The 25,911-nt window shown below is 50.5% G+C and overlaps 1 protein-coding gene across 1 annotated transcript; it reads left to right on the top strand.

Annotated features, from left to right (window-relative positions):
- Positions 1-1,484: 1,484 nt before the first annotated feature.
- FAM174B (family with sequence similarity 174 member B) lies at positions 1,485-25,911 on the top strand. The gene is made up of 3 exons (XM_045825032.1): positions 1,485-1,986; positions 13,924-14,055; positions 24,109-25,911. Exons 1-3 carry the CDS (start codon positions 1,652-1,654, stop codon positions 24,110-24,112), a joined length of 471 nt encoding a protein of 156 aa, XP_045680988.1. The 5' UTR covers positions 1,485-1,651; the 3' UTR covers positions 24,113-25,911.

Below are 25,911 nucleotides of genomic sequence, written 5' to 3'. Positions count from 1 at the left end.
AGCATAGTCAACATGCTTTTCAAATTGTACTTTCTGGGTGGTGACTTCTGATAACCTGACTAGTGTGCATTTCATGAAATCAAAATGTAGCACATGCAATGGCAGCCATCTCCTTAGGTGTCCTGGAGAATCCCCTCCCCTGATAGTCGCACCCTTGTGCAAACCTTCTGAGTGTGGACAAGGTCTGTGACTTGTCTCTAGCCAACAGAATATATATAGCAAAGGGGTTGGGATGTCACTTCTGTGATTGGGTTTCATAAGATAATGGCTTCTGGCTTGCCCGCAGACTCTGTTTTGCCTTCTAGATTTGCACCTTTTGGTGAGGCGAGTGGCCACGTCAGAAAAACCCATATGGTAAGGAACTGAGGGTGGCCTGTGGCCAACAGCCCGTGGGGAACTGAGGCGCTCAGTCCAACAGCGTGTGGACAGCTGAATCTGGCCAACGACCATTGATTCAGCTTCAGGTGAGACCCTGGCGGCAGCTGGCACCTTAACTGCACCCTTATAAGAGACCCCGAAGCACACCCACTGTGAGATCATATATGTGTGCTGTTTTAAGTTGTGAAGTTTGGGGATAATTTGTTAGGCAGCAATAGCTTACCAATACACTCTACTTGCTTCGTCTCTTTCTCTATCAGGTCCAGGAGAGTTGTGTAAGGTCACTGAGTTCTTGCCAGGAGTGTTTACCGGTTTACCCACCACTGGAGAGTCTCCTGCCAGAGAGAGCCCACCCCCAGGGTGAAAGGTGACACCTGAAGCTGTCAGTGTTCAAGATTGCCCATGCTCCAGGAAAGCCGTCTGTGCTTTCCATCAAATCCCACCCTCGGGCCTCACACTAGAACCTTCACTTAAGCATCATTTAGCCTGCAAATCAGAGACAGCCAAGCAGTTATTCCCTGGGGTCTGAAACCTCAGCCCAGGAGGGAGACTGACTTTGAATCCCCCCAACTGCTGTCCACAGCGAAGTTGGGAATGCAGAAATGCACATTCCAAACCAGTTTGTAAGTGGAGGTGCAAAATGTCTGAATAATTGAAGCCATGAGTTAAGAAACTTTTTGAGAGAGAGAAGGAAATTAGGGAGATACTGAAATATACGCAATGCACAGGGCATCCCGCAATCCACTTCACTCTAGACGGTTCAGTTTCCCCATCAATAAAGCAGGGGTTGGCCTCCAGGTCCCAGAGTCTTGGAGTCTTACTTTGGCACAATCTGGGTTGCTGTGAGCTGGCTCTCTGGGTCCTACATCAATTGTTAAATGAAAATAACAAATAGTTATCTCCTAAAGGGGTTGTGGGACTGAATGAAATAAACGGAAACTGCCAGCACAGAGCCTACACACGACTGAGCCTGGCTGTTATTACTGCTTAAAGGGGCCCTAGATCCTTAGGGTGATTGGGGCCGCGGGTGAGCGGAGCGCAGCCCGAAACCCGGCCTGGTGGCCTGCCCCGCCCCCGTGGGGCCGCGGTCCGTCGGATGACTCGGTGCAACGTGTGTGTGGCTGCGGCGCGGGCTCTTCCGGGCGCTGCAGTTTCCTGCCAAGCACCGCGCAGCCGCCTCGGCCGCAGGAGCCCCGGGCACAGGCCTCTGCGCGGGTGCTGGACCCGGGCTCAGCCGCGCACCCTGCGGGGCCCCACGCCACCCGCCCGCACGATGCGCGCGGCGCCACTGCTGCTGCTGCTGCCACCGTTTCTGCTGCTGCTGCTAGTGCTCCTGGCCGTGCCCGCCGCCCACGCCAGCCGTGTCCACTCCGCAGGGGCGCCGCAGCCAGAGCACCCGCCGCCTGGCTCGGGGCCTGTGAATACCACCCGGACCGGGTCTGGGGAGGCGGCGGTGGCAGGCGGCGGTAGCTCCAATAGCAGCGGCGACGCTCTGGTGACCCGCATCTCCAGCCTGCTCCGAGACCTGCCCACCCTGAAGGCGGCTGTGATCGTGGCGTGCGCCTTCACTGCCTTCCTCATCGCCTGCCTGCTGCTCCGCGTCTTCAGGTGGGTCCATTCGCCTCATTTCTTCCCCAGCAGGTCCCCTGCACCGCCTGCTGCTGTCACTGTGCGCCCGCGCCACCTTCACGCACGGATGCTCTGGATGGACCGCTCTGTTCCACTCGAGCATCTTGGTGCACTCCATCTACCCCTGTTCCCTTTGCTCCGCGGTGGTACGCTCGCCGGGTGTTCCTGGTACATTTTAGGAATTTTCTCCTCTTTTAACTGGAGAGATATAAAATAAATATTGGTCTCCCTTGAACTCTCTGTTAATGCTTAATACTAACAATAGCGCTCTGAATTTTGGTAACCTTACATAGAATATATTTTTATACCCATGTCACAGATGAGGAAAATATTTCCCCTGAGGCATGATGGCTTATCCAGGTAAACTTAGTGGTGGAGATAGAATTTGAACGCAGGTCTGTCTGACTTCAACCTTTCCCTTCTTTCATCTGTGGTTCCCTTAACCCCCAACCTGCCTTTTTTTTTTTTTTCCTTTCTCATGCTACCGAAAGAAGCAGTACCTAGCATGTGGTGATGACCACTGGACACACGTTGGAGGTGTGCATTGCAGCTGGGATTGGGGCTGGGCTTCAGGATGCTCGGTGACTCAGTGGCCTCAGTACTTTCTGTTAGTAGGGGACAGAGACAACTCTACTATGCTTCTGCCTGTCTGAGTTGGCCCAGTGAAAACTCCATGGCCATAAGGGACCTTGGAGAGGCTTTTGTAGGTAGCTCAAGTTCAAAGAAAAAGCTTTTGGGAAATTGGGAAGGGTGCCCAGGTCCCTGGGATAGTGAGAAGGAAAGACCCACCTCTCTGTGTAGCTCTCTGTGTAACTCAGGTGGGCTGCCAGGTAGAGAGAGAGAGAGAGAGAGAGAGAGAGAGAGAGAGAGAGAAAGCGAGTGAGCGCGAATTCACTGCCCATTCCCTCCCCTTCCAAGTGTACACAGTGTGCTCTGGTGTTTGATCAGCTGTTGGAAGTTTGGGGCCAGGGGCTTGCTCGCTCCCTGTGGGAGCATTTTCAGCGGCAGGAGCAGAAACCAGAGCTGGAAGGGCAGGCTGGGGAGTTACCCATAGGTTTGCTTTTGTTGCGGTGTGACTTTGAACCAAGGCGTTTCCCTGTGGGTCTGTGGGATTAAATGCCAGTGGACCTAAGAGAATGGAGAAGGGGGAATTGTGGCCCCCCAGCCACCAACCATCCTGTGCCCTGGCTTAGTTTTCCTCACTTTCCTGGTCCCCTTCATGTGGGAATTGAATTGTCCCCTTCTTCACTGTGGCCTTGCCACTGCTCATGCCTCTCTGTTCACAAACCTCAGTGGCTCCCTGGAGCCATTACCTGGGCACGGCAGTCAGAGCCCTTACAAAGTGACACCAGTACACCTTGTGGCCATCAGCCCTTCAGAGCCTTCTCTCTGTCACTTGCTCCTTTTCTTACACTCCACGGTGCTGGCTTGTGCTCTCCTGCCCCTGGGCCGGGCTGTTCCTGCTATAGCACCTGCCAATGCTGCACACAGACACCAAGACCCACTCCCTTGCTTCTTCCTCTGGGTAGTTTTCATGGACCTCTGAGTGAGGCTGGGACTTCCTCTTCTGGCCTCTTGTAGCCCTAGCCCAGCCCTTCTTATGCTGGGTTTAGTGCCCCGCTCCCGTACTTAGAGACAGCCCTGGAGGGCGGGGGTGACCAGTTCGTCCCAGTGTCTCCATACCTCTCACTGGCTTGGCATTCAGCGGACACGCCATTATCCTTTACTGATTCCTTGATTGTTCAGTTGGAGTAAACGCTGATGCCTAGAGCAACTCGGAGCTTGCAGGTTTGAAACCGTTAGCTCAAAATAGGCCGCCGAGCCCATAAGGCAGTGTACTTTTAAGGAAGGTATTTGAACTATTTTGCCAGTCTGCTCTTCATTATCCAGGAGTGGGGGGAGACAAGCAAGCAGCATGCGGCCAGATGTGAGGGCCCCGAGCTGCGTGCTTGAGCGGGAGAGCGGCACCCAAGCCTGGCAGGGGCGGGTCCTCACTGGCTTGGACGCAGAGTGTTGGGAGAAGGTTCTGACTCCATGGGAAGCCGGTTGTGGACATGATCTGCTTCCTTGTCCTGGGAAGGTGTTCTCGTTGGGGTGAGTTTCCGGGTAGACAGCTGTCACCCTCGTTGCTTATGTAGACCGGAACTTATGGCATTCACAGCAGGGAAGGGCCCAGATGGTACACAGTCCACATGTGCTCCTTGGCAAAGGAGAGAGTTGTATCTCAGGGCATGGTGTGAGTCATCTGTTTGATTCTAGAGCACTCCACAGGCCTGTGGCCCAGGTAGTGCCAGGGCCCCATCACGCTGCTCGGTGGTCCATACTGTGACCTTTCCCTCTTTCCACGGTCCTCTGCAGGCTCGGTCCATCAGGCTCCCAAAGGCGGGCTGCACTGGCTGGGCATCCTTCTCACCTGCTCCCTCTCCCAGCTTCTTAGCAGGCAGTTCCCATTCCTGGCCATTCTGCCCCTTGTCACCCTGAGGCTGTCCCACCTGTGCCCACAACCCTTTACCCCGAGGAAGCTTCTCCACCTGCGAGCCCTTCTGCCCACCCCGAATCCCTACTTTGTCTCTGAAATAGACACAGCAATAGTCTTCAGGGGTGCTTCTGCTGCCAACGTTGTCCCTGCTCCCTGCACCTCCTCTTCTTAGCATGTGGGCAAGGTGGCTCTTCACAACCAAGGCCTTGCCTCCCTCTTGAGCCCCTGTCTTGGCTCTGTCTGCTCCTCCAGCCCTCCTGGACTTCCAGGGGTCCTCCAGAGGTGTCCTGTGGCCATGGGCCTGCATGCCCTGCCTCACTCCGCCCCTCTGCCTAAAGTTCCCTGTCTCACCACGACCGCACTACCGGCTCTTGGCTGTTAGCCCTCCTGCGTTGTCTTTTGTGAGAAGCCCTCCTTGCCAGGGCCACCCAGTGCTCCCAGAGTACGCTGGAGTTTGGAATTTCCTACGTAGAGTCAGTGGTTACTGGGTATGTCCCTTTGCCATGTGGGTATGATTTGGTATCTCATTGCTTTGTTCTGCATTTCCCCGCTTTCTGTTGAGGTTGAGTAGCTATGTCTTCCTATACTTTTTAATCCATAAGGTTTCCCCATCCATAGTCTCATTTATATTTTTTTTGACTTATTTTAATCATTAAAGAAAACAATTTTAAGATGAGACAGAATTGGAAAGTGGGAAAGGCAGTTTGGAGGCAGACTGCCCCCTGGTGAGAGTGTGTGTGTGTGTGTGTGTGTTGCACACACAGTTCTGCCCAGCTCACAATGAAGCCACCCCTCGTGTCTGTTCCTTGACATGTTTCTGAGAGCTGGAGGGAATCAACACAGAGGCTGTGTCTAGTAAGTAGAAAACTTAGACTCCTCCAATTTTTTGTGCTGGGGTGTCTGTGGGGGTAGCACGGATGCAGGGATAACACACACATGCCAGTTCTCAGCACTTTTTGCCCCATGCGCTGTCTTAGGTCTAACTGTACCTTTGAGATCTAGGGGGGACTGAGCTTTCCTCTCTGGTGCCTTACAACAAGGTGGAAACAAGTCAGCAACTGCCACCTGAAACCACAACTTTCCTTTCCTCTTGGGGAACCTTTCCCTGTCTTGGCGAGTCTCCCAGCTCTCCTCCCAGGCCACCTTTCTCCCAGACCTCTGTTTGGCTGTAGCCCAGCCACCTCTCATTTCAAAAGCTCTGCAAAACCCCTGTGTCTGGAAGAAGGGTTTGTTGTGGTGCTTCCTGGGGGATGGAGAGGAAGAAGAATTCCAGGCGACCTGCCATCACCCAGCTGTCGCACGGACATCAATGGCAAAAGTGCACACCCCCGTGTCCTGCAGATGTTGGAAGCAGGGAAGCTTGGTTATTTTATTCAGCCAGGTCTCTGAAAAGGAACAAAAACTTCCCTGCTTAGCCCGGAATCCCCCAATTTCCCATTGACTGTGTATTGACATTTGTAATAGAATGGAAGTGAAGAAAACATATAAAAGCCTAATAATACTGTTAGGATTTGGAGAATGTTGCCATTCTGAAATGCTTTTAGTTACTGCTCGTTTGTGTGTCAGTATTGTTTTAATGAATTTGGAGCTTTGGGCAGAGCCACGGTTAAAAGGCCCCGTCCCTTTCTACGACTTTTGGAGAAGCCATGGAGTTTGTTTCACACCAGGAGGTCATCTCTGGTGGTTTGACTAAGATTTTGAATTGAGGAGAAAGCTATAGAAGTGAAACATATCCATCTTAATTTAATTTAAAATTTCAGTTGATTTTTTCTTTAGTTATGTTGAGATGTAATTGAGATACAGCACTGTATACATTTAAGAGGTACAGCATAATGACTTGGCATGTATATTGTGGAGTAAATTTAGTTGACACTCATCATCTCAGGTTTTAAAAAAAGAAAAAAGTGTGGGTTTTTCGGTGATGGAAACTTTTGGGGTTTGCTTTCTTAGCAACTTCCGAATACACCGTGTAGCAGTGTCAGCTCGAGTCATCACGTTGGGCGTCACTCCCCCTGTAAGTATCTGGCTCGTAACTGGGCGTTCGCACCCCTCGATCGCTTCCATCCAACTGCCCTCACACTTGGTTTTGTGTGCCACGGTGAAGGGAGAGCATTCAATAAACCTAATGCAGCAAAACTCCACCCAGACAGTTTTACAGGGGGTAGACAGGGGGCCCTCGGTTCAGTTCTCTACCAGGTTGAAAGAAGACAGTCGTGGCTCGTGGGAAGAACAAGCCTCTCAGCTGTTTCTCACCCGGGGAGGTTGTCCCCCTTGGGATCCGTTGGCAGTGCGTGGAGGCATTTTTTATTGTTGTGACCCGGCGAGGGGGATGCTGCTGGCATCCGGTGTGGGGAGACCAGGGATGCTGCTGAACACCGACTGTGCGCGGGACAGCCCCCTCCACACAGAGTGGTCCAGCCCGAGATGCCAGTGCTGCCAAGGAGGGGAAAGCCCGAGAGTCCTGGCTGTGAGGCCTGCCGGTAGTCCACTGTGGGCAGTTACTGTGCCTTTCTGGACGCCCGTTTCCCATCACTAACTAGAGTCCACACTTCCAAGGGCTACTGGGATGTGTACAGTGAGACAGAGTCACCACGTCCCCAGCTCCCTCCTCTTTCGGCAGCCAAATCTCCTACTGTACCTAAAAATACCATTCTGAAAACAGATGTCATTTACGCCCAACCTTTTTGGTCTTGCCTGCAAATGAAGATACAGTCATATGGCCCAGGGAATCAGGCAGGTGCATCTACTTCTGAGTTGTGTGAAGTGGAATGGATGACCCCTTAGCCTGTGAGAGCCTCCCTGAACCCATAGTACCCCTTGTAGGACCTGCCTCCCTTGACTACTGAACTCCCAGGATGCAGGGGGTACCCCTATTAACAGGCCTGTGATGACCTGGGACCTTCCACTGACTTCTTCTATTAGCTGGGAAAGGGAGGAAGATCACTCTTTAATTTAAACTTGAGCCCTCTGGCTTACCCGGCTTTACCGGTACGCTCTCATGCCCATGTACCCATCTGAGTGCTCAGCCTCCTGTGGGAAGGTGTCACAGGAGGGAAACCCTCCGGATTCAAGCAGAGGAGGTTTCCTGGGTTGTGCTCAGTGTTTTTGGGTTTGTGGCTGATGTTTCGGTTCTAACCATTTGCAAAGGGAATTTCTGGGACTGTGCATTTAGAATCATGTTGTCATGGTTTCACTCTCAAAACCTGTCTGCAGTCTAAGGGCGATCTGTCAGGAATCCAGGCTTGAGATTTCTTTTTCTGAGGGTGGGAAGAGGAGGAAACCCACACTCGGTGGCAAGTGTGGAGCAGGGAAGGGCGTGGTAAAGAGTGTGGGCAGGGCACCCAGGCCTGGCAGGGCCACGGGGTCTTGTAACCCCTCGGGTGTTGGGGTTCCTCACGTTCAGAACTCCCCTGGCCTCTTTCCCTTCATCTGTTTTACAGGCGAGGAAACTGAGGCCCAGAAATGAAGGTCACCCAGTGAGTTTGTAAGAGAAGTTGGACTTAAGCCTAGTGGTTCTGATGCTCAGCTTGGCCTTTTCTTGGCCTTCAAGATGTGGTGGGCTGGGTTTTGAACTGGGCAAGCTGAGTGTCCCCAACCCCCAGCCAAAGATCCAGGAGAGCACCTGGCTGAATGGCTGGTTCTTCCCAGTGCGTTTAATGAGACCTCCTGTGCATGTAGGGGCTGCCACAGGGAACACTCAGAGGCGAGGGAGCTTCTGGTTCAATCTGGGAGAAAGGATGATGCCCTTGGATGCTGCTGCTGGGCGGGTGAGAAACAATCGGTTTGAAAGGGGGAGTGGGGTATCAGAAGCAGCACTAGGTAAGCTCTCAAAGGAGGGGCCCGGGGATTTTGGAGGGGTACAGAGTAGCCTAGGAAGGCAAGTAAGGAGGAGGGTCAGGACTTGACAGGGTGTGAGGAAGAAGAGGTTCTTCCAGGGCCCAGTAGACCAAGCAGGGTTTGCTGTGGGTAGGGTTTGAGCAGATGATCACTTGGAATCATTAGGATGCTGGTAGTAATAGCAACTATTATTTTTTAAGCTGTTACTGGGTACCAGTCAGTGTGTGTGCTAAGTATTTTGTTTAGGTGTTTCCTCATTCTTATGCACCACGCTGTTGGAGTCCCCATTTCACAGATGAGTAAATCAAGGCCACGCAGCTGGTGAAGAGCAGGAGTTTGACTTCCAGTCCAGCCTTCTCCACCCTTACCCTGTTGTGGATTTTGGAAGACATGAATTCCAGCTGGAGGATTTGGGGGTTTGTGGTGGGTCGGAGGAGCAAGTGGGAGATTTGAACAGAGGAGTGAAATAACGAAGGGTGGTGTTAGACCCAGGATGGCTGGCGAGACTTGGGGAAGGCGCTGGAGGCACCAGGAGGGAGAGCTGGAGGCCTGAGTGGAGGAAGAGAAACATGTCAGGATGCCCGGGAGGGCCTGGAGTGGGGTCCGTGGTGAAGGGGGTGAGGGTTGGTCCATCAGGTAGAAGGTTCAGTGAGAGATGATGACGTACAGGTGAAATTTGCTCATGGAAATGCCAGTCATGCAGCCGGACATCTGGGCTTGAGGGGAACAGTTCGGGAGCTTCTACTGAGAAGTAATTGTCCCTGAAGGGGGGGTAGTGGTGGCAAGAACTGACATGTGGCAGGGGCAAGTAGATGCTGAAAGGATCATTTATGACGCGTGCCCCAAGGCACAGTAACACCAGCGTGTTACTGGCCGTGCTGGGTCCCCTGGGTTCATCCAAGAGTCCTTCCCGGTCATCTTGCCGCTGCCCTGGAACCAGCAGAGCTGCCCCTGGAGGCTGCCTTCCTCGCTCTAAGCCTCACTTTCCACAGCGGGCCCCTCACATGAACACGAAGTGGATCCGGCCCTTGGCAAACACACTCGAGAGCCGGAGAAACAGGTCTTGGGGCGTTGCTGTTGCCATATTTCAGGTGGTTCTTCAAACAGGTCAAACCCGGGGTATGATTATTTTGTCTTAGAGGAATGAGAATTGCCTTTGTCCCTCAGGCATTGAGAGAGGGAAGAAAAACAAGGGTAAGGAGCAGAGAGAGGCAAAATGCTGTAGTGTTGTGGAGAAAAGCCCTACAAAATTGTCATTGAGCTTTTAGGGGTCGCCTGGCCCATGTTGTGTGATGCTGGGTGAAGCACAAACCCCACTGGACACACTGTGTGTTGTGTGCTGGACACAGTTGTTGGGGTCAGCTAACATGGTGCCACTTTGTCAATCCTGCGGGGGCAGTGCCCAAGGGGGTAGGGGAGCAGCTAGGTTGTGTAAATAGCAGTTGGCACCCTAAAATCGTGCCTGAACTGCTGGAGAACAGATATAAGGGAGACCTTGGCTGGACTTGTGCATCATTCCATCTCTCTGGGCTCATGGTTTTTAGCTGGATTATTCAATGTCACTCATGCTTGGCACTTGTGACAAGTACACCCTGGCCAGGAACTGAGTCAGAGGTTGTGAACTGGTGGCCCGCAGGTAAGGTTTTCGTTGTTGTTTTGTTTTGATCTGCACAGTGGTTTTTGACTGAGGCAGTTAAGGGCACTTAAAAATGGGGAGTCTTCAAGTCAAAGTGAGATCTCCCGCTCTTCGAGATAAGTAGAAATACCTGGAAACGCAGGGCCTCCGTTCCGCATGGCAGTGCCGTGTGGAAGCAGGGTAGCTGCTGGCCCACCGCTGGTTTGGGGAGCACCGCTCTTTGTATCTCCTTCACTCAAAGGCAGAGAGTCGGCTGCCAGATGGCCCGATGTCATCACGTTTGTTCTAATGTTTATGTCACACCCGGCCCGCGTCGCCAGTTTTCTGTGCTTATGGGGCAGAGGGGCATGTGAGCTTTGATGTAGTGCCCTGAGTCATCTCACCTGCCTGGGTGCTGGTGCTGCGGCGGAGGGGCCCAGCACGGTGGGGAGGGGCAGCCCCAGGACAAGGGTGAGGCGTGGGGCCGCTGCTGGGTGCATCCGGGAGGCGCTCCAGCCCCTGTGTTCAGGAAGGCCTGGCCGGCGCCCTGTCAGATAGAGGTAGGGGGTGGTGACTGGCTCGGGGAAACCGAGACAAAGGAACTGCAGACCTGACATCCAAAGGAACTGCAGACCTGACATCCGAGCCCCAATCTCGGGGTGTGCCGACTGTGGATCTGACCACCACACGCCCGAAGTGAACTTCCAAACACGAAGTAACCCTGTGGGCTTGTTTTGTTTGCTTCTCTTTGCGGGGAGGGCGAGGAAGGAAGGGCTCTCTCCGAGTCTGTTGAGCTGAGCTCCGCTCCCTCCGCCTGTGTTTGCGTAAGCGGTGCCTGCCAGCGCTCCCTGGAACCTGCTGCCGACCAGCTGTTGAAAGGGCCTTTGAATAAACAACCCCCTGGCTTTGGTATTGCATTTCAGGGTAAAAGAATTTTGAACTTCTCCTCTGTCTTGTTAGAAATGTGTATTTTGGCTCCAGTGGAAGGATCCTTTGTCTTCCAGAATGTCCCTGGTCTTGCCTGATCCTGTGAAGCGCAGTGTGGACATTTGTTGAAATCCATCACCGCCACCACTTTGTTGCGGCCACCTTGTTTAATGAGACCGTGTCCCAGGGCAGAGAACTTGCCTCAAAGGGGCCGTGCTGTGGAGGATGAGCCAGCAACACCTTTTCCCTCCTTTGCTTCCTCAGTCTCCTCCTCCTCCTTCTTCAGGAAGCAGTATGCCCAGGAGCTTCCTGAAGCTGCTCTCCTGCTCGGTTCCCACCCCTCCCCCCGGCCCCACAACATCCATGTACAGCAGAGGAATCAGGTCTGTGTGTGCAGGAACACTGGGTTTTGAACCCAAGTCTGACTCTACACCTGGGCCCCTTCTAGAACCAGGTGCTTCTTCCTTCAGCTGCGTGCGCCTCTGAGGGAGGCACGGGCTCTGTCCACGAGGCTGACCCACTGTCCCCTGGAGAGACCCCAGTGGCCGTGTAGCCTGTGGCTTTTGCTGAGGCCGGTGCGCTCATAAACAGCCCTGTGAGGAGGAGCCACCAGGATGTCTGTCTGCTTGGAGAACCTGTTCGCAGGGAGCCCTAAGCGAAAATGTTTGTGTTGTCACTGAAGCACTTTGACATGTACGGTCCTTTGTTTCTGGAGCAGGGAAGAGTCCGAGGGTTTTAGAAGGTTTGAGGAAATGAGAAAATTATGCTCATATGTGGGAGGTTTACCATTAAAATGTGGAGAACCCCCCAGATGGCATTTATTGTTACAGCCGTGGTTTCAGCTTCTGCTGCTCCTGCCTCCATTTCCCGGCGGCCCTGCGGCATTCACTTTAGGTTGTGTGTGACGGAAAATTCAGCCCAGCCTGGCTTTGGTGAAAAAGAGAGTAGCTTCGTAGTTTATCACGGAGGGCTGGCTTCACAGGAGATTGAAACTTGGTCCCTCTCTCTCTTTGGGTGTCCACAAGGGGCTTTCCCGGGCCTTGGGTCTGTGTGTTGGGGCTCAGGCACAGTCAGCAGAAGGGCCAGTCGCGCCTTCGCAAAGCCAGGGCCCCTGCGAGCAGCCCTGAGTCATCCGGGTGGAGGTGGGGCTGTTTTCCTGAGAAGGGTGTGGGGTGTGGGTCTGTGTAGATAGGAGCCTGACCCTCGTCTTGAGGGCATGGGGACGGGTGGTTTTCCTTGTGGCTTTGTCTGGAATTGTTTGTGACATTTGGAGTCATTTCTGGGCTTAAATGTCCCCCATCCAGTACTGGCGATGGATTTGGTCAGGGATCGTAAGTCACCTAGGGCAGGATCCAAAGATTTATTTCAGTCCTTCTCGGGGAGGTGGAGATAAACCACGAATCTGTTGATGGTGAGAACGTGGGGCCAGTGGTGTTTTTGTAAAGTTAGCATTTACACCCCTGCACAAGGCTTGCTTCCAAAATACCATTGTCCCGTGACCACTGGGGAGGCAACTGGCCACGCTGCCCCTCTTATCTCCTGTCACCAGGCTTGGCATTGGCATTATGCTTCATCCCAAGTTCAAAACCCAAGCAGTCTCACACCCGTCTCTCTCTCTCTCCCTCCCTCCCTCCCTCGGTCCCTCCCCAGTGATAGAAGCGGGGAGGACACATTGTCCTGTGATGAGACTTTGGGTTCATCAAGCTTTATAGCTGGTTTCTTTCTATTTCCCAAAGCTTCTACCCAGAGAACTCAGATGACTCTGGAAGTGTTATTCACATATAATATGTCGTATTGTTGGAAAATCACAGCAGGTAGGGAAGACGAGCAAGCTGATGTTGCTAAGAAACTTTGAAAGTGCACTTGTGTTTTCATTGTTTTGTGAACGTAGAGAATTTGTGTATGCTGAGGACAGAGAGCTCTGGCGTGAGCCTTTGACATGGTCCCCAGTGGGAACGGCTTACAGTCTGCGGGAAGAATGGTTGGGAATATGATTCTTCAGTGCCCTGTTTATGATTTTTTGGGATCGCCTGGTTTCTCACAGACAGTATCGAATATACTTAAAAAAAGGAGGGATGCCGGAGAAGATAAGGCATTTGGGAAAGAGTTCAGGAGACTGGAGAAATAAATGCAAAGCGCATCAGTAGTCGTAATAATAGCAGTAGTCCCAGTGGCATCGTGAACGCTCAGCCATTCCCTGACAAATGTTGCATCCTCCACGCAGACAGAATGACGCTGGAGACTGAAGGCCTTGCCTCAGCACTTTCCCTGTGGCCCACAGTGGTCCTCTATTATTTCAGAGGTAAAAGCTTAGTGTTATAACCCAGTAGCCTCATAAATCCTCATGATGGATACAGTACTGACTCATTTTTATAAGTCCCGGTCATAGAAGAGAGGCTATAACACTTGTATTTGTTTATTATATTTACTAACAGTCATTTCTGCTGAGAGCCTCCTGTGTACAGCCTTGTTGCATGCATCATCTCATTTAATTCCCCCTTGCCTGGGGGAGGCAAATATTATTCTTTATTTATGAGAACAGTGAGGCTTACGGGGATTAACTCACTTGCCCATGACCACACAGGGAGCAAGTGGCCGGGCTCTGACCCAAACCCCACCTGGCTGGCCCAGGGGGCAGGACTCTTAACACCAGCGGGGCCACCTGTGCTTGGAGCAGCGGCCATCCGACACAGCAGGGCCGGGCTGAGGGTGAGGGGCGGAGCGGCCCTGCCACCAGCTGCGTCACGGCTGTGCAAGTGCGGGGCTGGCTCCTGTCCTCGTTGAACATTTTGACCTTTTGTTCATCGTGGATTTTCTTTGCATTGATTTTGCCATTTAAAAATGTTGTTCCTGGGTATTATTATCTATCTTGGTTACTGGAGTTTCCAGCATTCAGAGCAGGTGTAATCATCTCTGTTGTGTGGGTGAGGACCACCAGGGGTTATTGAGGCCAGGAGCTGGGATATTTGCCAGGTCTCTTGGGACCCGGGTTGGGGACAGCAGTGTGGCTTACCTTGGTGGGGACTGTGGAGTTCTCAGGAATGTGCTTCTCTTCCAGGTCGGGAAAGAGGTTGAAGAAGACCCGCAAGTATGACATCATCACCACTCCAGCCGAGCGCGTGGAGATGGCCCCACTAAATGAAGAGGAGGATGAGGATGAGGACTCCACGGTATTTGACATCAAATACAGGTACCAGTGGGGACAGCAGCTGCCTCCTGGGTCCCCGGGCTTGGGGTGGTGGGACACTTCACCTTTGGAAACCCCATAAGGCTAGGCGTGTGTTCTTGTTCTCCGGTCAAGTGTGTGGCCTTGGGATGTGCTGCCTGTGGGGCAACTGCTCTGATCCCTGCAGCAGCACACAGCACCCAGAAAGCAATGGGAAGCACTTGCAGAGAAGCCGTTATTGCCTACTCTTCCCGAGTGCCAGCACTGGAAACTCAGCTTGTCAGGAGGAAAGGGAGGGCTGAACTTCCGACAAGACGCTCTTCCTGTACTTGCTCTGGGGCACTTGCTGTGAGCAGCCCCACCTGTCACACACTGTTCGCAGAAATGGAAACCTCTCTCTCAGCCCCTCTTACACTGAGTCCCCGGAGCAGGGAGTGAGCGTGGCATTTACTGACAAACTCGAACGCCAGGTGTGCTTTCTGCAGGTAGCCGGTGGGAAGGTCAGGGTGATGTTGTGACTTCGAGAGGGGAGTGTGGTTTGTGGGTCCTTTTGGGATGTACTTCAGGTATGTGGGATTCTCAGTGTGAGAGCTGGGGGTGAACACAGTTTAGAGATGAGGGCTCAGGGGTCCACAGAGGGGATGTTGCTTGCTCAAGGTCTCAGTTATTAGGGGCAAAGGTAAGACACAAATCCACGCTGGACCCAGTTCTGAGCTTCGTCCCCCAGGGCTCTCCAGAGAAATAGAACCAACAATCCTATATCCATATATAAAGAGCCTTATTTATAAAGCTCCAAGCCTGAAGGACTGGGGACCAGGAGAGCCAAAGCCAAAGGTATGAGTTCCAGTCCCCGGGTACGAGAAGACCAATATCCCAATTCAAAAATAGTCAGGAAGAGCACGTTCTCCTTACTCAGACGTTTGTTCAGTTCAGGCCCCCAGCGGGTTGGATGAGGCCCCTCCACGCTGGGGAGGGCAGTCTGCTTTACTCGGGCTTCGGATAGAATTGTTACTCTCACCCGAAAACATCCCCAGAGACACGCCCGGAATAATGCTCGACCGAATATCTGGGCACCATGTGACCCAGTCAAGTTGGCACATGACACTGACCGTCGTACACAGGTTTTCCACACCTGGGAAGGTGAGTCTCCCACATCGCCCCGCCTCCTCCGGCACGGCCTTGGCTGTCCCCAGCCCGCGGCCCCCCTGTGTCAGTCAGTGCTCAGATCCAGCAACACAGCGTTTGGGGTTTCGACCAGAGCTGTGTGGACTCTTTCGATCGGTTTAGGGAGAATCAACCACTTTATGGTGACTTTTCCAATCCACGAACATGAAATGACTTACCATTTTTTAGATGTTTTCAAAGCTGTCTTTCAGTACTTTCAGAAGTGTCTCCGTAAATCTATTATACATTTTTATTAGATGTATTCCCAGGTATTTTATGTTTTGAGACATAAATGCTTTAAAAATACCATTTTTATATTCATGTCTAAAAAAAGGGTTGTGCTATCATATGTACACACATTACTGATGTTACAAATAGTTTGTTAATGGAAGACACCTAGAAGACACAAACAAAACACAGCCTGGTTACAGATAGCAGAGTTGAGGAACAAATCATTGGCTGTAATTGACACTTTTGGTGAAGAGCAGCACCTTTTGAAAAGAATCCAAACAACTAGTCAATTCATCCATACTGCAAAATAATACACACACATGAAAGGTAGTGATTGTACTGATTTTATTGCTAGGCCATTTTGTCCACCTCGTATTCAATGCACAGAAATAAGACCTAATGGGAAGAAAACTGCATCTTCATCATTAGTCACAATACAAAGGGTTTGCTGCACCCCGCAGGCGGCAGGCTGGGGGGTTTGTAAACAGGAGCACTTGATGGCTTAAGTGGATCAATGTGCTGTTTGGATTCCGAGCCACTGAATAGAGTTTTATCCATATTTGGTGACCAGAGTAGCTCCTTGGGAGCTGCAGTACGCTGAGCCATTTTTGTTGTGGACTCAGATCTCACCAAATAAGAAAAGGCCCCCAACAGAGAACTATGGCGATCACCCTGTCCAGAAATTCTATCTGCAGGCTCTTCCTTGAGTGTGAGGTGGAAAAGGGGGCCCCTTCTTGAGTGCAGGGATACGAGTATTGTCGCCTAAAGACTGCTAGATCGGTACCGTGTCGGCTGTAACGAAGATAAGGTGTGTACTGAAACCACAGTGGATGAAGAAACTTCCCTTACTTGCCTCTGTTCTTCAAACAGTGGGGCAGGCTTCTTTTCCAGGCCGACAGTCACTGCCGTGCTGGCACTGCTGGCTGCGACACTCACCACCAAAAGCAAATGAGTTTTTAGATATTTAATTTTTTTTTCAGTTTTATTGAGGTATAAATGACATGCATTACTGTACAAATTTAAGGTGTACAGAATAATGACTTCACATACACGTATTGTGAAGCGATTACCACAATAAGTTAGCATCTATCACCTTATATAGTTACAATTTTTTTTTTTTACTTTGTGATGAGAACTTTTGGGATCTGTTCTTGTAACAGCTTGAAAACACACCATACAACAGTGTTAACTATAACTATAGCTATCACATTATACATTATATATATCCTCAGTACCTCATTTATTTCACGACTGGAAGTTTGTGTCTTTTGACTGCCTTTACCCAGTCCCCCCGCCCCCAACACACCCACCTCTGGTAGCCACAAATCTGATTTTTTTAAATGAGTTTGGTTGTTTCAGATACCACCTGCAAGTGCGATCATATAGTATTTGTTTGTTTCTGTCTGACTTATTTTGCTTAGCGTGATGTCCTCAAGGTTCATCCACATTGTTGTCATTGGCAGGATTTCCTTTTCTTTTTAATGCTGAATAATATTCCACTGTATCTAGATCCATTTCTTTACCCATTTGTCCATTGATCGATACTAAGGTTGTTTCCATGTGTTGGCTATGGGAAATAATGCAGTGAAGATGGAGGTGCAGATATTTCTTCGACATAGCAATATCGTTTCCAAAGGCGAATGAGTAAATGAACCACTTGGTAGGTGTTAAGGCAGCAGATACTACTTCTGTTTTTAAGAGAACAGTTGCAAGGGCAAAGGCAGGCGAGAAACCAGGTCTCATAGCATGCTCTGGAGCATTTCATTGTAACCAGCACTCACCCTCTGACACGACAGCATGCGCCTGTGCACATGCGGTAACTTATAATGGCGGAATCCTCTCCCTCCGCCATCACCATTCTGGGCAGAACCTCAGGACCCAGCCAACCCACGTGTGTCAGCCTTTGACCCCAGATCACCCGTCATAACGAGCCCCTGTGTCCCGCAGGGTCAGTCTCCACGCCTGGGTTTCTGCCTCCGGGGCCGCCACTTTGCTCTGCGGTCACTTTGGGGACAGCTGCAGAGACAGGTTCCTCTGTGAGCCCTGGTCACGGGATCGGAGACCTCGTCTCTGGTACCTTTTTAAGACACTGTTTTCTCACTTTTTCCTCATGACGTTTAAAAATGCAGTTGATTTTTCAAAATACTGATTTTTAAAAATCCAGCAACTTCACGACATTCTTATTGATTCTAGTACTATCAGTGGGGATTTGGGGGGTTTTCTGTATAATATATCATCTGAAACTAGTACCATCCCCCCAAATCCTTCAACATGTTCTCTCTCTCTCTTTGGTTTTTCTTGTACTCCTCTTTGGCCTTTAAGTCGCTGTTAAATGGAAGTGATGATGACAGGCATCCCGTCTTGTTCTTGATCTTACAGGGTGTGCTTTTTGTATTCACCAGGAAGAGCAGTGTTTGCTGCGAGGTTTTGTCAATCTTTTTCTTGTTCTTTTTTTTGTTTAACCAGGAAGTCTCCTTCTATTTCTAATTTGCTAACGTCAAATTTTGTTAAATGCTTTTTCTGGCTCTATTGAAAACATCATGCTTTTTCCTTTACTCTGTTAGGGCGGTGGAATTATATTCATGGATTTTTCTAACATTAAACCAACTTTGCATTCCAGAGATAAAATGACCTTGGTCATGGTCAGGTTACCTTTTTATGCATTGCTGCATTTAGTCTGCTGATTTTTTTATATCTCACAATTTATATTTTTTAGTAGGTAAAGACACAGTCTGTTAAATAAAAGCAGTGCTCAGTTTGCTAAGGTTTTGTTCAGGACGTTCTTGTTCCTCTCAGTGACTGAGATTGGTGTGTGGTTTTCCTGCCTTGGAATATCTTTGTCCAGGCTCCGGGGAATGTTTGAGGAGCCTCCCACTGCAGGTTGGGGCACATGACTTGTTTTCCTTTCCTCTGAAATAGTTTGTATCAGATTAGAATTACTGGTTTCCTGAATGTTTCGTAGATCTTGCCAAAACTGTCTGGGAATAGCCTGATGCTTTCTTTGTGCAAAGATTTTTAAAAACTATTGATCAGTTCTTTGAGCATTTATAGGACTATTGAGTCTTTATTTTTTTCTGGGATCAGTTGTGATGGGTTGTATTTTTTTTTGAATTCTGTCCATTTCCTCTAAGTTTTCAAATATATCTTCCTTAAGTTGTTCACAACATTTCCTTATGGTCATCTTTTTAATCGTGGTAGCATATGTGCTTATGGTCCCCTTTCATCCTTCACATTGGTTACGTTTGTTCTCCTTTCTCTTAATCCAGCTAGAGGCTGGAAGTTTGATTTTAATTCATTTATACAAAGAACAAACTTGGCTTCTTTGATCTTTTCTATTATATTATCATTTCCAATTGATTTCTGCTTCTCTTCCTCAGGCTTTCTTTGGGTGCATTCCCTGCTTTTTTTTCTAACTTCTATTGACTATTTTGGCTCATTCATTTTCAGCCTTCTTTCCTGGAGTGTTTATTCTGCAACTTGATCTACTCCAGCTGCTTCCCACCAGCTTTCCTTATCTTGCCCTAGCCTGCCTCCCTGTTTGTTGGGAAGAACTGGGCTTAAGTAGCTCACGTTAGAAGCTTGTCCTGTTCATGGTTGCAATGATACGAGGATGTGAGTGAACTTGGAATAAATCGCTAGACACAGGACCGCTGTAGTCCTCAGGCTCAAAGACAACTGGCCATTTAGAGAGACCACTTAGAGGCTTTTTACATTACCGGTGCAGTGTATGGGATAGAAATGCAGATAAGAAAAAGGAGAAATAAAATTAATCTCACTGCTTCGCGGTAGCCACTAGGGTGTGTGTGAGTACATATGTGGAGTTTTCTCTTTTTAAGGAAACAGGACCGTGCAGCGCATGCTGTTCTGGAACATTTCTCACCTGAACAGCGTATCATGAACAACTTCTCAGGTCAATGCATTTGAAAAGAACAACAATTTTAAGGGTAATTTTATGTGTCGTTCAGTGTTTTTGAGAACTACCTTGTCTACATGTGATCATCTGTTCACAGGTCCTTGTCTTTCCTGTTTAGACAGACGGAGCTCAACTAAATGTTCTGGTTCACTCTGGGAAACAGTACATTTTAAATCGGATGTGGCTGGATCGTGACCTTGAGTGATTTAATGAGTGAGTGCAAAGAGGAAAATCATGTTCCCGGTGCCAGGGCAGCCAGGCAGTACCCTAGCTCTTACTGTGACACGGGTGTCGTTCTGATAACATCTCGTGACTCAGACCCTGCTGCCTCAGCCGGGCAGGAAACGGAGGGAAGGCGGGCAGGGTGAGGCCACAGCCAGCCTTGCTCTTCGGCTTCCGTCATCGTCATCGGGGATGTTAGAGTACGTGAGATAAGACCTCTAATGTGCAGGGCCCGGAGTTTGGGGGTGTGTGTGTTGGTGGGGGGGGGCGGAGGTGTAGAAAAGAGATTCCAACTCTGTACTTAAGAAGAAAGAGAGGAAATTAAAAGAGAGGAAATGGTGGCTAAACGGAGTACAGAGAACCCTGGGACTGTGGTTCCATATTTCAAAAGGCTCTTAAATCCTGGTTGCATGTGTTTTGAGCTTGGTTGGCCTCGCATGCAGCTGGGGCTGCTGTCTGGGGCCTCCTGCATCCCTGGTTCACCACAGGGGACTTTTATGGCACTCTCTGTGCGTCCCCTACGGCGAGGCAGACGCCGTTCCTCCTCCCGTCTGTCTGGTAGGTGGCAGTGGCCATCTGTGACAAATGCTGCCCCGAGGTATTGTGCTGGGAGGACACACTGCTCCTGCCAACCTTGCCTACCCCAAGAGGGAGGCCCTCGTTCTTTCACTACTTAGGTTTGCGGAAAATGTGGCCCGTGGGGATGCAGGCAATTGTTCTAGAATCGCCTGCCTCCCACCCTCTTGAGGATAGAGCTTCCAGTGGGAATTTAATTAGAAACCGATGAGATTTCTATTGCAACCCTGTAGGCCATGCCTGGCATCTTGTCTTGGGAACAAAGGGCATTTGGTGGCTGTTTGCTGCAAGGGGACCCTGAAGGCTACGCTGGGAATAGGAGAAACAGACTTGCCTTCCTTATTCCTAGGCTGAGGCCCAGGGCTCAGGGTCCCCAGGAGCACCCAGTGGCAGTTGCTAAGCACACTCGGGGCAGGGACTTCTTGAGTGGTTGGGCTCGAAGGCCTTTGGGCCTACCCCATACTTCCTCATGTTCTGGGGATGGGGAATGAAGCTCTTTGGAGCGCATGTGCAGGTGGACCGCGTAGCGGCAATGGATGTTGTGAGCCTGTGAGGCCTGAGACGAATCAGAAGGGACCTAGGGCTCTGCAGGTTTCCCTGAAGGTGCTGGAGCATCCGACCTGGGCCCGAACCATCATCCGGGGCTGCCCCCAAACCAGTGTGAATAAAGCTCTGCCGCCCCCCTTCTTGCACAATACTGACCTCACGTGTTAGAAGTGGGCATTTCACAGGGCATTTTTTTTTGTTTTTTTGAAAAGCAATATTGGTCCATGGGGGGCAGTTCTCAGCTACGGTATTGTGCATCTTAAAACTATTTGAGTTTTATGTCTGTAAGGGGCAAGGCTATGTGAACAGGAATTTTTGTGGCAATGAAAATTTACTACTAAATCTGACTTATTCATATGTAGCTTACAGTGCTACCTAAGAGTCTGTCAAAAAAAAAAGACTAAAAGAAAAAAATGGAAAACAACACAAATACCCTACCTAGCAATGCTTGTGTAGAAGCTAGCCACATTTTAGTTGTTTTCCCCCATTTTGCTGTGCTGGGGTGAAGATGGTGGGGTGGCAGAGGGCCCCCATGGCATGCAGTGGTCCTCACATCTGTCCATCTCGGCCCGCTAACAAACGGGGACTGGTTTCCTCCCTCTGCTTCTCTGTCGTCGTTTATCCCCATGGCCTCTGTGCCCTGTTCCAGCTGCATCCTTGCTTGATGCACCAAGAGGTCAGCTGCCAGGGTGCTGAACAGGTGCTGAGACAGGTGTTTTCATGTCGAGGGCTGTTTCCACCAACAGACAAGCTTCTTGTAGGGCAGGTAGGGACATGTTTTTCTCCTTCTGCAGGGTGGTGATAATCCAGTGTTGTTGTACAGGACAATGGGAAATCTGAAAGGAAGAAGCATGGGTCAAGGCATCTAAATATGCTTTCACTTCTCACAGGGTTTCCAGGGAGGGCAGGGGCAGAGGGGCAGCCTTGCCATCCTTTCTGGTTTACTTTGATGATGAAATGATGATACAGGAATGTCATTAACAGTTTGGCCATTCTCGGGGAGAGAAAGGGGTCGAGAGAGTCTTCTTCGAAATCTCTGCTTGTCATACTCTTCACGTGTCCAGCTCAAGATCCTGCTCATTTCATTCCCTGTGAGTGCAGGGTGGGTGAGCCTGGGCCTGCTCTCCAGGAGCGTGTGCTGTGACAGGAAGGCAACCAGGAACTCGGACACAGGGTGACCTGGTAAGCGCCACAGGGAGGAAAGAGCAGGATGCTGTGGGCGGCCAGGAGGGGCATCTGTTCCGGGCAGGAAGCTCTTTTCAGAGTTGGCGAAGCTTATGGAAGGGTTGAAAGGCCCAGGGAACAAGCCCAAAGTGGATTAAGGGGCAGGGGGGAGTGAGGGTGTTGCAGGAAGAAGTAGTTTTGAGTGAGTGTAGGGTCAACAGGTGAGCTGCAGCTGTGCGTGTCTGTGCCCCCGCGCCCCCATACCCCCAGGGCCTTCCGTGGGGGAGAACCTCAGGGAGACAGATGCAATGAAGAGACCTGGAACTTGACAGCCAGCCCCCTCACCCTGTCCCTGTGTCCACAGTCCTGGCAGCTTCCTGAGTCACAGTTGCACCAGAGGGTCTGAAGGGCAGCCAGCTCCCCCACTCAGACTTGGGATGGGCTCACATCCTGGTGGAGAGCCCCCCAAAGCCAGTGACCTCCATGGGAGCTCTCAGGTACCCAGAACAATTGCATCTCATGGAAGTGTGAGAAAGATCTGTCGTGTTCTGTTTTCCAACAGCAGCTCTGGAGGTTTAGCTCCGCCGTGGAAGGAACCCAAGGATTAGTGACATGCTGGATGAGTTGTGGGGGGGCTCCCTCCATCTGCTTTGACTCTCCCCAACCTTTGTGTGTTTATTCCTGTCAGCACAGGGCGTATCAGCAGCTGCACATGGGGTTACAGTGCAGGCAGGGGACCTGGCAGAACATCCTCGAGGTATGCTCTTGGGACATCTGTAAGATGGCATGTCACCAGATCAGAAATGGGATGTTTTGAAGGTGAATTCTTAGCAGGGTGAAGGTATACACAGTTAACACCTCTGCGGATTCTGGCATCTCCCCTTCCCAGAGTCAGCAGGCCTTCTGTGGTTGGCTCTGGTTCCTGGGCACGTCTGCTCTGGGGTAGGTATCAGAAACTGAGTCCTTTCACTTTGGTCTGACTTCTGGGTCCCCAGTCCCCGGGCTCCCATCGCTCACCCTCATCAGTGAGCTTGCAGGGGATGCAGTGGGAGACCTGACTGTGGAGCAGGCCCAGTGCAGGCTTACCCTCAGGCTGCATCTGCAGGGTGGGGGTGAGTGCCTGGGCTGTTGACGTCAGCCAGTGGGGGTGAGCCGCCCCTCCTAACCCGGAGGCAGGGGCACTGGTTGCCGTAAAGAGCCAGCCTGTACAGCTTGGACATGGCTATGGGGAGTCGTCTTTATTTTCTATAGTCTGTTGACCTTATTTTTTTATGGAAATAATTTTAAACCTAAAAAACATAGTACAGGGAGCACTCTTTACCCAGATTTTCCTCTTTCAACATTTCGCCTCATTTGTGTAATGATGGGTGCCTATGTGTGAATACAGATTTTCTTCCTGAACTGTTTGAGGGTAAGTTTTGTATATTATGTGTAAATAATAGTCAAGTGTATATTTCCTAAAAATAGGGTGTCTATATCTTTTAATAAATAGTTACCTGGTGTGATAATATTTATATTTGAGATCATACATTATGAGGAGAAGTTATTATTTTGTAAATCCTATTAAATCCCCAACCTTTGTCCATGTGTGGTTACATAATGCCCATGATGGGACACCAGTCGATGTTGGTGGTGGCTCTGACCTCTCGGACTTCTCTCCTTTTCTAAGTCCTTTTAGATGATGTCTTCAACAGATTTTAGAGGCGAGTGAACTCAAACAAGGGTCTGCCTGCAAGGAGCTTCCAGACTAAGCAAAGGATAGACGCAAATCAGATAATTACATAAACGAGGGGTCAGCAAACTGCATCTAAGAATTACATGCCATTCAAATTTCAGTGTTCGTAGAATAGTGTTTGTGGAACACAGCCACACTCAAACATCCGTGCTGTCCATGGCCGATTTTGCCCCACAGCAGTGAGTCGGGTCAAAAATACTTCCTTTGTGGACTTTCACGTAGAACTTTTGCTGAGCCCTCACATAAACACCTGTAGAAGTGCTAGGAAGGAGGAATACTTGGAGAAAAGAGGTGGTGGGCTGGCAGGTCTACATGGGGAATTAAGAAAGGACCCTGAGCTGGGAGCTGAGGGAAGGGAAGGAGTTACGCGGAGGAGTTCAGTTTGCCTCCAGACAGCAGCATGTTCAAAGGTCCTGTGGTCAGGCAGTGTGACCACGGGATGGAGACTGTTAGGGCGGGGTCAGAATGGGTGTGGAGCTCTGCGGGAGGGCACTCACTCACTCACTCACTCTTCCTTTTCTTTTAGGTAAAACCTGTTTTCCAGCCTGTTGGCCTCCTGTGGAAAGTTGATCGGCTGCAGCCTGAGTGTGAGGGCTCTGGAAGCCGTCTTTTCTCCAAGGTGTTGAAGCCAAGACAAACATTATTTATGAAACTCTGGCTCGTTTGTGTGTGTCACGCCTGCTCAGAATGTCACCGCAGGAGAATCACCTCTACCACCCTCTGGATGCCCCTTTAAAATGTCACCCTTTCTTCCTCCTCAAGGGGGCAAAGGGTAGAAATGTGTTGACTTAAAAATACTAATTTGAAAGCAACTGTTGACAAAAGTAAAAGTGATCGGAAGTTATCAAGAACCGCTCCCCAAAAAGCCTACAGGATATCCATGTGTGTATTTAGGATTTCTGACACCCTGCTCTCCCGGATCTATGACATTCTAGATGTCTAAACCTTTGGTGATCTTTTGGGCTGGGTCAGGTTCTGGCCTTATGTTGGGGATGACTGTGTGAAAGTTCAAAGTGGAAGTGCATAGGGCTGGTCAGCCCACAGCAGAAGTATTCACGTTTGTGGCACCTTCCCTTACCTCACCTTCCCTTCCTTCTTCTTTTCCTTTTTGAAGGGTTCAGCAGAATTAAGCACAGCTAGTTCACAAAGAGTTTTGAATATCAGGGACTGTATTTGAAGTTGGCCTCGGCCAGGCTGGACTAGGAACCCACTGAGCTCAGGAGGTACCACGGGTGTGGGTCAGGGGTTCGGGTGGCTCCTGGAAGCGAGGACTTGGGTTGACTTCTCAGGCTGATAGAGGCTCCCGTTTTGCTGTTTCCCTGGGGTCAATGCTTCTGCTAAAGCGGACTGGCAGTGCCTTTGGGGCCCTGGGACTCTGTTCTCTCTGGAAAGGTGTTTTGTACTTTTTTTTTGATCTCCTCTTTTCTTTTCTGGCTCTCTGCAAGGTTTGTGTATTTGCCTGTTAATTGCACCATTGCTTTGGATGAAACCTCTAGCCTTTCCCTGCTCACCCCCTTTTCAGATTCTTCAGTTTCCTGAGAAGGGGCTGCCAGAGCTGCAGGGTCCCCTGGTTCCCAACCCCCCTGGGCACAGTGCTCTGCAGCCCTCGCCTGTAAGGACCATATGGTGGCCTCTGCAGGAAGGAGGGGGACCCTTGGGGAGACCGTTATGAGAAGAGTGCTTGCTGCATGGAACCCACATGGCATGCTTGCTCCCCTCTGATTTCACTTCCTGTGTTGACTTTCCTTTTCCTTTTCTCTGCTGTTTGCCAGAGGGCAGGCCTGCTTTATCTCTCCCCTCCACAGTGTCCTCCTGGGTCAGACTGGTGACTCCACGGGACCGGCCACAGAGAAGCTGTGTGCCCCCTGCACCTTTGAACTGGGACTGCAGCTCACACTTGCCTTTTCGACAACTGTCAGGGAATGAGTGATCAGCGGGGAAGCTGGGTTCCTCTGCCTTCCTCCCAAACACCGGCTCCGGCTGCCAGGTGCTCATCGCCAGGCCTGGCAGAAGCAGCGGAGGATGACCTTCCAAATTCTGGAGCTTCAGCACTGTAGGCTCTTAAATAAAACAAACAAACAAACAAACAAACAAACAATAACAACAGCAACAAACAATAACAACAACAAACAAACCCTTTGGTGTGAACCACATGTGTACTGGCTTGGATGTTTTTGAGATATGGAGGCCAGCAAGGTGACTTTGGTGATCAGGGATGAGGGCCCAAGGCTGGAGTGGGAGGAGGTGGGGCCCTGTGGGAGGTGCCTGGACCTGGTGGTTTAGGGAAAAAAACAACTTAGAAATAAAATGGCCCTTGTGGGAGAAGGAG

The sequence above is a fragment of the Phyllostomus hastatus genome, unplaced genomic scaffold (assembly GCF_019186645.2).
Source record: "Phyllostomus hastatus isolate PE091 unplaced genomic scaffold, TTU_PhHast_1.1 phas_scaffold_555, whole genome shotgun sequence".
NCBI classification, from domain to species: domain Eukaryota; kingdom Metazoa; phylum Chordata; class Mammalia; order Chiroptera; family Phyllostomidae; genus Phyllostomus; species Phyllostomus hastatus.
Note: the sequence above shows the minus strand (reverse complement) of the source record. Positions and strands in the feature narration are given on the sequence as shown.

Coding starts and splice junctions, on each gene's coding strand:
- FAM174B (XM_045825032.1), top strand. CDS start 1,652: ATGCGCGCGGCGCCACTGCTGCTGCTGCTGCCACCGTTTCTGCTGCTG. Junction 1,987..13,923: donor CTGCTGCTCCGCGTCTTCAG/GTGGGTCCATTC, acceptor CTTCTCTTCCAG/GTCGGGAAAGAGGTTGAAGA.